The sequence below is a fragment of the Chiloscyllium punctatum genome, chromosome 22, assembly GCF_047496795.1.
Source record: "Chiloscyllium punctatum isolate Juve2018m chromosome 22, sChiPun1.3, whole genome shotgun sequence".
NCBI classification, from domain to species: domain Eukaryota; kingdom Metazoa; phylum Chordata; class Chondrichthyes; order Orectolobiformes; family Hemiscylliidae; genus Chiloscyllium; species Chiloscyllium punctatum.
In genome coordinates, this window is record NC_092760.1 from 61,710,220 (window position 1) to 61,725,151 (window position 14,932).

At 39.4% G+C, this 14,932-nt stretch overlaps 1 protein-coding gene across 4 annotated transcripts in view; it reads left to right on the forward strand.

Moving 5' to 3' along the window:
* Positions 1-14,932, forward strand: part of usp47 (ubiquitin specific peptidase 47) — a 184,091-nt gene that overhangs the window by 140,862 nt on the left and 28,297 nt on the right. For all 4 annotated transcript variants that reach the window (XM_072592475.1, XM_072592477.1, XM_072592474.1 and 1 more), the window contains 6 exons: positions 891-1,003; positions 4,652-4,756; positions 5,206-5,413; positions 6,275-6,390; positions 8,667-8,786; positions 10,573-11,353. In XM_072592475.1, the coding sequence (XP_072448576.1) occupies positions 891-1,003; positions 4,652-4,756; positions 5,206-5,413; positions 6,275-6,390; positions 8,667-8,786; positions 10,573-11,353 (1,443 nt within the window). The remainder of the gene's footprint in view (positions 1-890; positions 1,004-4,651; positions 4,757-5,205; positions 5,414-6,274; positions 6,391-8,666; positions 8,787-10,572; positions 11,354-14,932) is intronic.

Genomic DNA, 14,932 nt, shown 5'->3' on the forward strand with positions numbered 1-14,932 from the left:
TTTTGGAAAGGACAGAGTCAGAAAAGACTACCCAGCCTCTCAATAGAAGTTGCTGGAAAAGCTCAGCCAGTTTGGCAGCACCTGTGAAAAGATGTCCGTTAACTTTTTGGGTCGTGTGACACCTCCTCAACTGATGGTAGCTAGGAAAATGTTGGTTTGTATGCAGAAGATGGAGTCGGGGTTAAGGAGTAAACAATTGGCAGGGATAGAGGCCAAGGAGAGAGAAGAACATTTGGACAGGGCAGCTCTACTCCCACTCTTTAACAGTTATCTAAGGTTTTGAAATGGGATCATAGATGGAAAATGTTTGGGAAGCACTTGTTCGAGGGTTAAATTATAGAGTCTAACTTGTGTATAATGTCAATAATGTGCATTGGTATAGCCCGTTTTAACAAAGTAAAACTTCCTACAGTACATCACGTGAACAAAGTCAAAAATTGAGACCTATCTAGATAATGATATATTCAGCAAAACAATGAAAATTTTACTCAAAAAGAAGCTTGGTGTATGCAAATTGTCTGCCCTCTTTTCTACCTTATGATTGACTACGCTTCAGAAATATTTTGTTGACTGTAAAGCACTTTGTGGTTTCTCAAGATCATGAAAAGCATAATATAAATGCAAGGTTTTCTGTTTTTTATGGTCATGCCAGGGTCCATTGTCATCACTTGGGATTTGTGCTTCATCCCTCTGACTACTCACCTTAGGTCCCAATATCTTCACGTTCTTCCATACTGCACAATTTTGAGTGAGCAATCATTAACTTGATTTAAATTCTTTTATGCAGTAATGATCCATAATGTAAACCATGAACTAAGAATAGTGCCCTAAAATATTTAGCTTTCTGTTTTTCTTTTAAAGTATAGTGGCTAATGTTTGTTCATTGATAGAGTTCTTGGAGGTCCATGAATTTCCTGAGCACATCAAACATCTAGTCCAGAAGGAGAAAGAAACAGAAGAACAAGAGAAAAGGCAGCGGGAAATTGAACGCAACACTTGCAAGGTATAGTGCATAGTCAAGTTCAGATATAACTCTCCATTGGTCCTTGTAATGACGCACTCACATGTTATAGTTTCATGTTCTAAATGACTGAATTGCTCCTTCGTTATTATATGTCTTGCTTTTTTTTAAATAGATGCACTTGTTAATTTGAGAGGTTGTGAATTGAGTCATCATGTCATCAACGTACAACAACAACTATACAAATTTAGAAACCACTTTTTAGTATAGAAATGCATCAGAATGCACTGGACTGGAGCTTTATCAAACTAAACACTGTGTCATAGTGTGATAACACAATAGGTAGCCATTAGGGTTGGTCAAGTGGACAGGGTCTTTAAGAAGTATCTTAAAGGCAGCAGCTAGGTTTATGTTGAGCCTTGGGAGATGACACATTAGAATCAGAGTATCCTTCATTGTCATGTATACTCAAGTACAGGAGTACAGTGAAACGTTTTATAATGTTGTCTGTTATGGTGCTATCTTGTTTACAAGTACCTAGATACAAAGCTTGGATACAAAAAAGGAGTAAAAAAGTAGTTTCATTACAGTAATTCGTAGCATAAAAAATAAGACATAGTTAAAAGGGTAGACATTACAGTCCAATAAACAAATTACATTGCAGTAGCTCAATGTATGGGCTTCCATATGTGGTCTGACTGCCTGCGCCAGACCTAGTTCAACGGCCATCTCTGTTCCGCTCCAAGCCTCCAGTCCACTCTACACCAGCTCTTAGCTGCTCCAAGATAAGTTTTCTCTGTGACTTACTCCCTGCACTGGCCTTTGCCTAGGAGCACTGCCCTGCTCCAGGACCGCTGCCCACCAGCCTCTGCTTCAGAGCTTGCCAGCTCCTCCATTCTCCTCCATGTAAGTCCAAGTCATTCGTTGGAAAAAAAAGTAGAAAGGGTGAGAAAAGGAAAAGAATGGGCAGTGCAGAGGAACTCCAGCTGCAATGTCTTACTCTGCCGTCATCTTGCTGGAATGGTGGCCAATGATGGAGCAATTAAAATTAGGAACATGCAAGTGACCAGAGTTGAAAGAGTGCTGTGGAGGTTTGTAGTGATGGGTGGGATTACAGGTGCCTGCTCACCGATGTCAGCACAAGCATGAAAAACACATCTCTCCATGACTCTTTCTCTGCATTAGCATCTGATTCTGAAATAATGAATTGCTACAAGTCAACCCTCCACCAACACTTTAGATCTAAACTCCGCAGTGCTGTAAAATGCAGTCATGAGTGATGATGGACAATTGAGCTGAGGAGGTGGCACCATAAACACATTCTCAATGATGGGGCAACTGAACCCCACGGTACTAAAGAAAGAGTGCAAGCAGTCAACAGCGATGGTCTATCCGTGCTTTCTCCACAAGTCCCCAGACAAATGCTCCGTCTTTTTTTCTCAGACAGTCAATTGGGTTCAAGGATGACTTACTTACACTCTGAAGTTGTGGGTCCTGAATTGAACAAAACAGTCCAATGTTGGGATTGCACACTCTGTCACAGTTGGGGCAGGTGGGATTTGACAGATGGGTGGGTGGGTGGGATGCTCACATTTTCAAACATTGCTTCCCCTGTTTATCAGAGATGCTGAAAATAATTGGCACCTTCAAATAGCTCTGTTTTGAGTGGTTTTGGGTAAGAGTTTGCCATGAATTGGTGGGGATGTTGAATTTTTTTTCAGTGAGGTCAACTCTATTCGCTTACATAAAGTCAAGAAATCGTGAAGGCAGTAGATGGCAAAGCTTAGAATCTGCAGCAACATCTTGTAATAGTCCAGTTGGCTGGACAGCTGGTTTGTGATGCAGTGTAACACCAACTATGTGGGTTAATTTCCCACACTGCCTGAGGTTACAATGAAGGATTGTCCTCCTCAACCTCACTTGTGCTTGAGGCTTTTAACTGTCGAATTTGAGCCACGACTCATCTCTGATGAGGGAATAATGCTACAATCTGGGATGAAATGGCCACTTTACCTATCAATACTGAAGTTTCATCCTCCAGAAAGAGCTGCACTCATAGTAAATTATTCAGGCATAATTGCAACCTTGGCACTTAATCAACAAAATCGAAAATTAGTCAGTATATACTGTCTAGAAAAAGTAGATATCCAACCTGGCCAATTACTATCTCAACAATCAGCAGCAAAGTGACAAAAGGTAACATTTTCTTTGTTCATTCAAAGGATATTGTCATCACTGGCTAGGGCAGCATTTATTGTCCATCCCTAATTACCCTGGAGAAGTAATGTTGAGCTGTTAACTTTAACCACTGCAGTCCTTTGGGGTGTACTTCCACCCACAATGATGTTAGGAAAGGAATTCTCAAATTTTGACATTGTTATACTGAAAAAACAGTAGTGCAGTTCCAAATCAGCTGATACGTGACTTGGAGGAGAACTTGCAGGTGGTGTTCCCATGCACTGTCTGCACATGTCCCCTTAGTCTTTAGATTTGGAAGTTGCTGTCAAAGAACGTGTTGGTGCAAGACACAATGTAGAGGAATTACTGTTACCACTGTATATTGATGGTGAAGGGAGTGAATATTAAATGTGTTTGGGGTACCAGCTAAGTGTTTGTTCTGGATGGTAAACAACTACTTTTGGCTGTTGAAGTTGTACTAATTCAGGACTTGGAAAGTATTCCATCACATTTCTGACTGGTGCCTTGTAAGATGGGCAGACACTAGAGAGATGGAAAGGAAAATTGGAGTTCCAAGCTTCTAACTTAGTCTTGTAGCTAAGTATTTGCATGGCTTGTCCAGTTTAGTTTTTGGGCAGCAGTAATCCCCAGAATGTTGATAGTGGAGAATTCAATGGTAGTAATGCCATTGAAAGTTTATGGCGAATTATAATCTTTCTTATTGGAAATGGTCATTGCCTGACACTTGTGTGGTGGGTGAATATTACCTGCCATTTAGTAACATAAGCCTGGATGTTGTCCATCTGCAGCAAGTCCTAGATATATGACTTTCTGATGAAGAGATGATCATTGAAGTTGGTTAGGCCAAGGAATACTGAGGAACACCTGCAAAGAAGTCCTTGAGCTGAGATGTCTGACTTCTCACAGCCACAATCATCTACCTTTTGTGTTGGATAGATCTTCAGCACAAAGCTTTCACTCTGATTCCTACTAACTTCAGGTTTCCGAGGAGTCCTTGATGCTGTAATCAGTCATGACTTGATGGCAAGGGCAGTTGATGGCCCCTTACATCTGGAGTTCAGGTAATTTGTGCATGTTTGTACCGAGGGGAGGGGAGGAGCTGAGTGTCTCTGGCAGAATCCAAACTGTGCTTCAGTGCATAGGTTATACCTTTGCAAGTGCTACTCAATAGCACTTCGGACAGTCTCTTCCATCATTTCACTGATCAAGAATAGTATTAGAGGATGGTAAGTGACACTGTTGGATTTTGTCCTGTTTGCAAAAAGGTGGTAATTTTCCACATGGTTGGGTTGTTGTTGGTATTGTAGCTGTATAGAATAGCTTGGCTTGGAGCACAAGTCTTCTCAAATGTTAGAATGTTGTCAAGGCTCAACCTTTGCAGTGACATCAGTTGTTTCTTGATAACGCATTAGAATGACCTTAGAATTTTGGCTGTTTCTAAAATTATGCAATATCCAAGTGGATACCTTCAAAACTATCTTTCTTTCATAGATCAAGCTGTTCTGCATGCATCCTGTGCGGCAGGTAATGATGGAAAACAAACTGGAGGTACATAAGGACAAAACATTGCAAGAAGCTGTAGAGATAGCATACAAGGTATGTGGATTTGAAGGAGTATTTCCAGATGACTAGATACCATTAGCTGGATAAGATTAAAAAGGGGAAAAGTATTTCATCTGATATATAGATCAACCATTAGAGGTGATTGGGAGGGGCGATGAGGACCAATTAATTCCTGTTCTTAGATGTCAGAATCTAGAATGTTTGAGTGAAAAAGATGCTGGCAGTTGATTCCAGTAAATAATTTTCAAGGGACTTGGTACAGGTTCTTAAGGATGAAAAAGTTAAAGCTTACAGATTTTTAACAAAAAGATGTGGGGCTATATCCAACATGCGAGGGTAGCTGGGCACGTTTTAAGTCTCCTTTTTAAGGCTTGTCTTGGTTTCTTGTAATCCTTCCTCTTTCAGATTACTATTATAACATTGGTATTTATTATGCATGAATAGTTAGTGACAGCTTTTGTTTCTGTGTCCCCTGTTCAAAGCTCATGGATTTAGAAGATGCAGTTCCACTTGACTGCTGCCGGTTGGTCAAATATGATGAGTTTCACGATTACTTGGAGCGTTCTTACGAGGGAGAAGAGGATACCCCAGTGGGGCTGCTTCTGGGTGGAGTTAAGTCATCATATATGTTTGACTTACTCCTGGAAACAAGACAACCTAATCAGGCGTTTCAACCATACAAATCAGGGGGTAGGTTTCTTTTATGAGTGGCAGGAAAGAAAGGTAATTTTAATTAGAAAAAAATGTATTTATTAATTACATTATCAATAATTTGACTTTGTAGTTAAGATTCAGTTTTATGGTACTGTCATCAAATTTGTCTGACTGTATACCAACAACAGCATCCCTTAAGTACTACCCTCAGCACTGAAGTGCTGCAATGTCTGTTACTATAGCAATCCAACTTTATATCACTAATGCTTCCCTAACAGCCAATACTCCCTTGGTTCTGTCAGCGTGACAGCACAAGGATCCCCTGATGCTGCTCCTCTGTCAGCGCAGCACTGTCCAGTCAATACCCCTCTCGCAACGATGTGCTCTCTGAGCACTGTTCTTCCAGGACTACACCCTCTGTTAATGCAGCGCTGTCCAGGTGCGACACCTGCTGCCAGTGCAGCGCTGTCCAGGCGTGGCGCCTACTGCCAGCTCAGTGCTGTCATCCAATGCAGTTCTATCCTGGTACTGCTGCTTCAACAGTGCAGAGCTACCTAAGCACTGTCTCTCTGTTCCAGGAGCACAGCACTAGCCTGTGCCCAAGACCGGCCTTTTGGTCTGGATCGCATCCTGGAATCTGTAGTGCACCCAAGTCACCTGATAAATGCTGCAGAATAAATCAAGTCAGGACCATGACTTTATTCCTGATGAAGGGCTTTTGCCCGAAACGTCGATTTCGCTGCTCGTTGGATGCTGCCTGAACTGCTGTGCTCTTCCAGCACCACTAATCCACCATGACTCAGTACCCAGGCCACAAGACAGTTCAATCAGTGTCAGAAAAAAAATATTATTATTGTTGTTTTGTCCATCTCCTATTGATCTATTTGTTTTCTTTAGAAGTGATGGTGAAAGTGCATGTAGTTGACCTAAAAACAGGATCTCTGGTTCCACCCATCAGCATCCGTGCTTACCTTAATCAAACAGTGACAGAGTTCAAGCAGCTCATTTCCCAGGTAGGAACACAAGCAGTGAGTGTTGTTTCATGTGCCAACTCCTTCAGAACTGACTATGCGAAAGCAAAGTTCCTCAAGTGAAGGCAAAAGTATGAATATTGTAATTGGAAGTTGCTGTTCAGTGATTTGCACTGAGCTGCTCAGTAGAGAAACAGGAACCTGGTAAATGGTGTACATTTTGGTAAAGCAATTTAAAAAACCTGAAAATAGGGTAACATGGCGAAACAAAAATTCATTTCTGTTGAAAAGGCCAAACAAAAATTGCAGGCATAGAAATCCTAAAAAGTAAAAAGAGAATGCTGGAATTCGTTGCTCCCCAAGAGAGCAAAAACATAGGTCAACACTGCAATTTTCTGGCCCTTTTAAACCATAAATGTAATTTTTTGGAATTGCTTTCCATATCTGGTGCTTGGACGCTAGTGTGTGAATTTTCTGTTTTCATATTTAGTGCTCACCAATATGTAGCTGAAATGGTTACCTGTCTTTTTTTCATTTCACCCTTCCCTGACCTCATTGAGAGTGGACTGTAAACAGAGTTGACTCAAATTCCGAGCCAAGGCTGTTGGGATTAACTGTATTATATTCACCAACAAAAATGCATTTTTCACTTTTTAATTCAATCTTTGCTTCCTAACTGAAAAGATTAGTCCTTAAGTCAGTACTGAGCATTTGCACAAATGGTTGAACTTCCAAGTATTATTTATGCAGGAGCCAACATATACACTGCTTCCTCTTTTTGATTCCATTTCTCTAACTGAAACACACTACCTGGTTTTAGTAAATAAATGATGGATACCATTTAGACTTGAGAAGTCTTCAAAAAGCTTTCAAAACTCAAGCTACCATTACTTTTCTTAAAATATAATCAAATGCCTTTCAGCAGCTTCATCACTGACCCACCCACACACTCACCATCTCTATCTCTGTCAATCTCTCTTCTTTCCTATCCAGGTCCCCAATACCATGTTAATGTTTCTCGTCTGATTTTCACCTTAATTTTCAAGAAAACAGTCTTCTCAGTGATCCACCTGCTACCCCGTTACCATTTAATTTGGATAACTTTATGGAATAAACTAATGGATAATCACACAGGATTTAATTCAGTGCAAGTATATTGTGTATTAGAGTCAGAGTTATAAAGCATGGAAACAAACCCTTCAGTCAAATCCATCCTGCCAACCTGATACCCTAAACTGTAATTCTTGAAAAAATCCGAACTTCTCACCTTACTCTATTTGGGACAATTTGCAAGAAAATCCAATGTAAATGGAGGGCAATTTTTTTTAAAACTCTAAGCAAAGAGAATCCTTTTGGTTAGCAAGTGGACTCTACTTGGTAGATGTCAGGAACAGCACAATCTGTTGTACATGTAATGATGTCATTGCTAGAGCAATCTTTGTCCAGTATGTGGCGCTCTGAGCATTCACATCATTAATTTAAAACTCATCAACAGAACAATTTATCCAATGTTTTGAAAATAATATGATTAATTTTGCTTTAGTATGTTTCTCATGTTAATGTAAGCGTTTATATCAGAGAAGTTGGAAACGGACTTGTTTTTATGTCTAGTTTTATCAGTCTGATCAATTACTTGTGTAATTTCATTGTTAATATACCTAAGTAATTTCATGAGCAATGGATGTTTATCACATGATTGTCTAACAGTAAATGCTCCTTATAACTTGAATCATGTTGAGCAAGATTAAAAATAGAATGCCAATTTGACAATGATCTTGAAATATTTCCTGAAAATGCATATATCTTGGAAGGTTTTGACCTCCATTACTAAATAATCAGCTACTTTCATACCTCAGATGATGATGGCTCTCAAATGAATAACTCTTAAAGCTTAATAGTTTGAGATTGAACACATTCCTTTTGACCATAGCCCAATGTAGTATGGATCAACAGTTTTATTATTTTTGTTAAATATGCATGACTGTGTAGATGTAGCTGTTCACATCTTATAAAGGTCTGCCAACAATGTGGTCAGTTAAAACTTACAATGTAGTTTCCAATATATTATTGCATTGTGAATTATGTCAGAATAAAATCTAAAGTTTTCAAATAAACTAACCAGTTTTTCTTGAGAGCCCCACAGGTGGGGTGTAGGCTAAGGGACAGAATTCTTATGTTACATTCCTCAGCTGATATCATTCTTGTAATCACACGTCAAAGAATGATAAGAAATTGTGGGCTTTTCCTCTGCTTTAAAAGAATGTGCTGTTCTGAAAAACTATTACTTGATAGGGACTATGTCCTCTGTTTGATCCCAGGCCACGGGACTCTCCTTTGAGACAATGCGTATCGTACTGGAACGTTGTTGCAATGATCTGCGATTGCTTTCTGTACCTAACAAAACACTGAAGGCAGAAGGGTTCTTCAGGAGTAATAAGGTGAGCTCAAAAAGTGAATTTTGCAATAGATGGGTGAATAGCATATTGCAGAACTACCTGGACGGAGCTTAGTTGCTGTAGTTGTTCTGGGTGATGAATCAAAATTTTGAACAATTCTATTTTAATACCAGTAAAACAGGTACAGTAACTTATCAGAGAACCTCATCAATGTTACAGTGGAGGACAAGGCCGTTTGGCTCATTATGTCATCAGCCGTCCAAGTGAGCATTGTGATTTTCCCCATACCCTTTCTCGTCTTTTCTATTTAAATAATTATCTGATGTCCTCTGGAATTTCTCAAATGAACCTGTCTCCATTATGCTTACGAGAAGTTCATTCCAGATCCATATCACTCTGAGACATCATTATATCTTGAGTTGCTTCAAGGTGAAATCGTTGGCTTGGAGATGGATAGTGGTTTCTGGAGATGACACTCCAATACTTTCACAGTCTAGGATGCACATGAATGTTTTACAACCCAATTGCTTCACTGGCAAATCACTTTAAATTTGTGCTTCTCATCTTGATCTTTTGATGAGTGAGAATAGTTCTCCCTATCTCAACACATCAACCCCCTGGTGATTTTGAACATTTCTACCACATCTCGTTTTAGCCTTTTTTTATTTTGCAAAGAGCAGTCCCAACTCCTTCAAATCTATCATACTAATCAACCCACCTTTTCTATGTGACTTCTAATTCTATACTAAATAATTATTTCTAGAAGCTTCCCTCCTCTGAAGTTAAACTTATTTCTAATTGCTGAACTATCCTGCAACCTTTTTACAGGGCATGATGTTTGCAATTCTCCAATCTCTTGGCACTGCCTCTGAGATTAGGAAAGGCTGAAAGTTTATCGCCAGTGCTCCTTGCAATTTCTCACTACCTGCCATATCCTTGGAACATGATTTTAATGTGATGCAAGCTGCAATGTAAAATTAAGTTATGAAATGCTGTCTGGCTAAAGGAAAATTTCATATTTTAAGCTAAAACAATATCATTAATTTGAGATTAGGTCGGGTGGTAGCTGGTTCCCTAATACACTGAATTATAACCTGTATTAATAAAAGATCATACACTATTTGAAATACATATTTCTATTCAGGGAGCGTAAGCCGGGCTTTTTCAACCTCTAATCAGAAATGTTCGGAAGGAATAGAGCGTTAACTTGAAATCTGAGTTTTGTAGATCATTGAAAATCAAGCCATTCAATATTTTTGTGCTGAATGTACCACAGGCAGCGTGCAAACATGGAAACGAAGACTTGCATTTTATAGCACCTTTTCATGACCTCAGAACATCTCAAAGCACTTTACCGCCTATGAAGTGTCTTAAATGTAATCACTATTGCAGGAAATGGGGTAGACAATTTGTGCAGCATTATTTGAATGATGACTAGATAATTTTAATATTACACAGATTAATATCAGCAAAGCAACAATTTTCTTGTTCTTTTATAAAATAACAGCATGGGATCTTTTACCTTTGAAAGGCAACATCTTAGAGCACCACTCCCTCCATACTGGCACTGAGGGCATCAATCTGGAGTTTGTGATAAAATCTTAAAAATGAGGCATGAGCCCATAACCTTCCACCTCAATGGTGTGAGGGCTACTGAGTGAGCCACATCTGACATTATAATATAAAGCATGTGGAATATAACATTTTAAAAAGAAATCCATGCAACTTTGAGTTTTATGAACATTTCTATTGCCATTAATTTCATTTTCAGTGAGCTTGCATGCCAGTGATTTTAATTCATGCTAACTTGAATTTTAATGTGTTCTAGATATTTGTTGAAAGCTCAGACATCCAGGATAATCAAGTAGCTTTCACTGAGTCACAACTCTGGCATCTACTAGACCAGCATGCCAATACCATCCGACTATACGTTTCATTGCCGGAACAGTCACCAGGGTCTCAAGGACTAAGGTATCATCACCAAAAAGCTGCAGGGGATCCAGGCAGCCAAGAGGACAGCTATGAATGTGCAAAAGGGCCTCTGACACACAGGAAACCTGTGGAAGCCATTTTGGAAGAAAGCACTGAGAAATTGAAGAACTTGTCATTGCTACAGCAACAGCAGTCATCCTGCACTCCAGGGGAAAATGGTGACGGTCTCAAAAGTGGAGAAGGCAGTGATTTTGAAACCATTGAGTCACCATCACAAGAAGCTGACTCCTCAACCTCTGTGGACAATAGGGAACTGGAAAACCGGATTCCCCCCTCTGATCCAGAGACCCCACTCCAGTCAGAGGAACGATCAGATTCTGATGTGAACAATGACCGGAGCACGAGCTCTGTGGATAGTGATATCCTCAGCTCGAGTCACAGCAGCGACACTTTGTGCAATGCAGAAACAGCACCTATGCCCCTGACAAATGGGCTGGACTCTCACAGCATTACATACAGCCGCCGCTCAAAGGCTAATGAAGGGAAGAAGGAAACGTGGGATACGGCAGAAGAGGATTCTGGAACAGACAGTGAATATGATGAAAATGGAAAGGCCAGGGGATTGACACGGTACATGTACTTCAAAGCAGAGCAGTGCACTTCTGAAGATGGATCAGGTGATGGACAAAAAAGCATGTTGTGTTTCATGTAAGGTGCATATTAAAGGAACTTTAATACATTTATCTTTGCTTGGTGGTAGAATTGCTAACAGCATACTTTTTATCACTATCAATCTCCTAAATAATTCATAATCTGATTTCAAAAAGAGTCCAAGTTCTCTTTAGTCAGGTGACACATGGGTATCTTAATGCCTTTTCCAATTGTTCCATCCCACATAGTCTGACAGTACTCAGCACAGTAACAGGCTATTCAATTCGACTGTTCATGCTGCTATTTAAACTCCACATCAGCAATCTGCAACTATTGTCTAACTCCATCACCAAATTCTCCTGGTCTTTGCTCTAGCATGTATTTATTAACTCTAATGAGTCATCTGGACTCAAAACATTATCTTGCACACTGTATGGATGGTGCATGACCCACTGATTTCTAGGGTTTGTTGTTTTCAGTAAAAATTCCAGCATTTGCAGAATTTGTTTTTACGTTTATTTATCATGCTCCCTTATGTTTTCAAAGTTTAGAAGAATGGGACCTGACCTTATTGTAATATAAAATGCTTAAGGGCTTTAGCAAAGTGAATGTTGGGAGTTTGTTTCTTCTGACTGGAGAATTTAGAACTAGAGTCGATGGTCTCAGGATAAGGGGTCAACAATCTTGGGCTGAAATAAGGAGAAATTTATTTACTCAAAGGATTGTGACTAATTAGAATTTTCTATCCCAGAAGCTCCGTTGTTCAGCATGTTCAGGACTGATATAGAGTTTTGGATATCAAGTCCAGAATTGTGGAAGTGAACTGGAAAATTGCAATAATCTTTGACTAATTCAGGCTTGAAGGGCTGAATGAAATGCTATTTTCGTATTCTTCTTGAATGCACCCGTGCTGTTAGCCTCAATTGTTTATGGCAGCGAATCTCCTATTCGCAGAACACTCTGGGGGGGGAATAAAAATTCTTCCAAAATCCCAACCAAAATTGTTGGTACCCATTATATAGTAATGACCTCTCTAGTTCTGGACTCACCAAGTGGAAATGCATCTCCCCTTTCCATACTTTTCATATCCTTAATTAAAGATTTCTTATCAGGTTACCCTCCGGGTTCCCTTTCTGGAGATAAGTGCCTGTGTTCAATGTTTCCTGATGATATGTATGAGTATCATTGCAAAATCTTGTTTATACCTTCTGCTTCACCTCAAAGCTACAGTTTGAAGATCAAGACTGTTCACTCTACTCCCTGTGGCCTAATCAAAATGCTGTCCAAATTTCATGTAACTTCTGTTTGCTTTTAAATTGTAACCCCCCCCCCCCCCCCCCCGAGAAGTAAACTCTTTTGTTTGCTTTTTTAATGCCTTATTAATCTGTCACTTTGTGTTTTAAGTATCTGTACTGTCAGTTTCCTCTGTTCCTACCAAAATAACACCCCATCATTCATGTATTAATTTTCTAACTGCCTTCCCAATCTGAAAGTTAATTTGAAATGTTCTCTAAATCACTTTCTGTAGCAATCTCCAAAGCCTTGTGCACCTAGCAGGACTTAAACTTCATTTTTGAAATCATTTGAAATTAAATTTGTCTCAAGTTGAAGGCTGCATTCAGTAAGGTTTGATATTACTTTAAATGTCCACTAAACATGTATTACAGTTCCTTTAATACTTTATAAGAAGTATATGCCACTCTTTGTACAAAAAAGATTTAATTTATGTTTATCCCTTCAGATAATGCATTATTCCCAGCCATGTGATGGGGTGATGCTCAATGATTGATGCTTACACAGCTGGCTAAGTATTATGTCGTCTTCAAATTTATGGCCTGTAGTTGCCCCATAGTAGGGTGACTGAGATCAGTAACTTAAAGGATGCAATTGCAAGCACAGACAGACATTCTACTATTTTTGCCGACCCCCTGTAGTTCTAATACTCATTTTTCCCACATTATTCCCTATTATTTCTTCAATTATAATATAATTACTTCTAGGGGGGAGGGGGGGGGGGGGGGGGTGTCATTCTGTGCCTCTGAAAATGAAACATTTGCCACAGAGTGGTGTAGCCAGGATTGCAACTGTATCTTCTGTTTTGAGCTATAAGTTGTGTGCAAATTTTGCTTCTGAACCATATCAGTAAATTTATGGCACAGTATGAGGTGCATTTGGAACATCAAAGGTTCCTATTGTGTCAATATAAAGTGGGCACATTTCAAACTGTCTGAGAAGATCAAGCTCTATTTGGAATGCTCACCATTTCCAATGTTGTCTATGATTTAATAATTCTTGCAGCATTTCTCAAAAGTACCAGTTTCAAATAACCTGAATTGTCAATCTGTTAGTAAACCGTATTAAATGAGCAGTATATTTCTGAGGGCATCCATAGTCTCCAGATGACCTGATGGCCCATCTGCTTCATAATTGGTTGTATATGAAGGTGCAACACTTTTATACTTTGTACTTAGGTCAAAATGTAATATGGGCGCGCAAACTATAAATCTCGCCTTATGTATCGTAAGGTTTGTTTTTGTACTTTGGTTGCCTATGTCAATATAAAAATTGAAAGGAGCATGAAGTTGGTCATTTTCTACAGAGTTCTCATCTCATCAGTGAATTGAAGACTTGAAAACATCTGTAAATCCAGGGATAGCTTTCCCAACAACTGAAAATTTCCAGTAATAAAGTTTCTTTTTGCCCTATGTACTATGTTCTATTTCCAACAGAATGTTAGACTTTGACATTTTAGAAGCTGACTAGATCATACATCTTGATCACAGGTTACACAGTATTCTGTCCTTTTCCTTATAAAAGTTAATAAAACCAATTAAATATTCCCCCTATCGTGTTCCTACACTTAGAGGGATATTGTACTTTTTAGACTGTCATACAATCACTCTTCTATGTTGAAAGTGTGAATCAGCATGGCTGTCCAAAAAAAAGAGTTGGCAATTCACATAAATTGTTACCAGTTTTCCTGGAGTGGTTACGGAGGAACTTTTTGCAGAATGTCAGTAACTAGAGGGCACAGATTTGCAATTTTTGAGAAGATTTGTAGCTCAGATTGAGGTTCAGGTTTTAAGTTGCTCGCTGGGCTGGTGGATTTCTTAGACGTTTTGTCATCTTGCTAAGTAACATCAGTGAGCCTCTGTTGAACCTCTGGTGTTGTGGACAAAAGAGCTGAATTCTAAACATGAGAATGACTGCCCTCAGCATCAAGTATGACATCAAACAGCCCTAGCAAACCTGGTGTCAGTGGAATTGGGAAATATTCTTCTGTGACTGGAGTCATTAAGTGGCACAAAGGAAAAGCGTTATGGTGATTTAACATCAATATTCTCAGGTACTGAGCATTCTGTGTAGGAGTTTCTCAAGGTAATGTTCTCAGCCCAACCATCTTGAGCTGTTTCATCAATGATCTCCCCTCCATCATCAGGTCAGAAGTGAGAATGTTTGCTGATAATTGTATGATATTCTCAGATACTGAAGCAGTCCATGCCCAAATGCAGCATGGCCTGGACAGTACCCAGATCGCTGTTCCTTCAATGTTGGGTCAAAATCATGGAACTCCCAAATAGCATTGTGGATGTACCTACATCAAG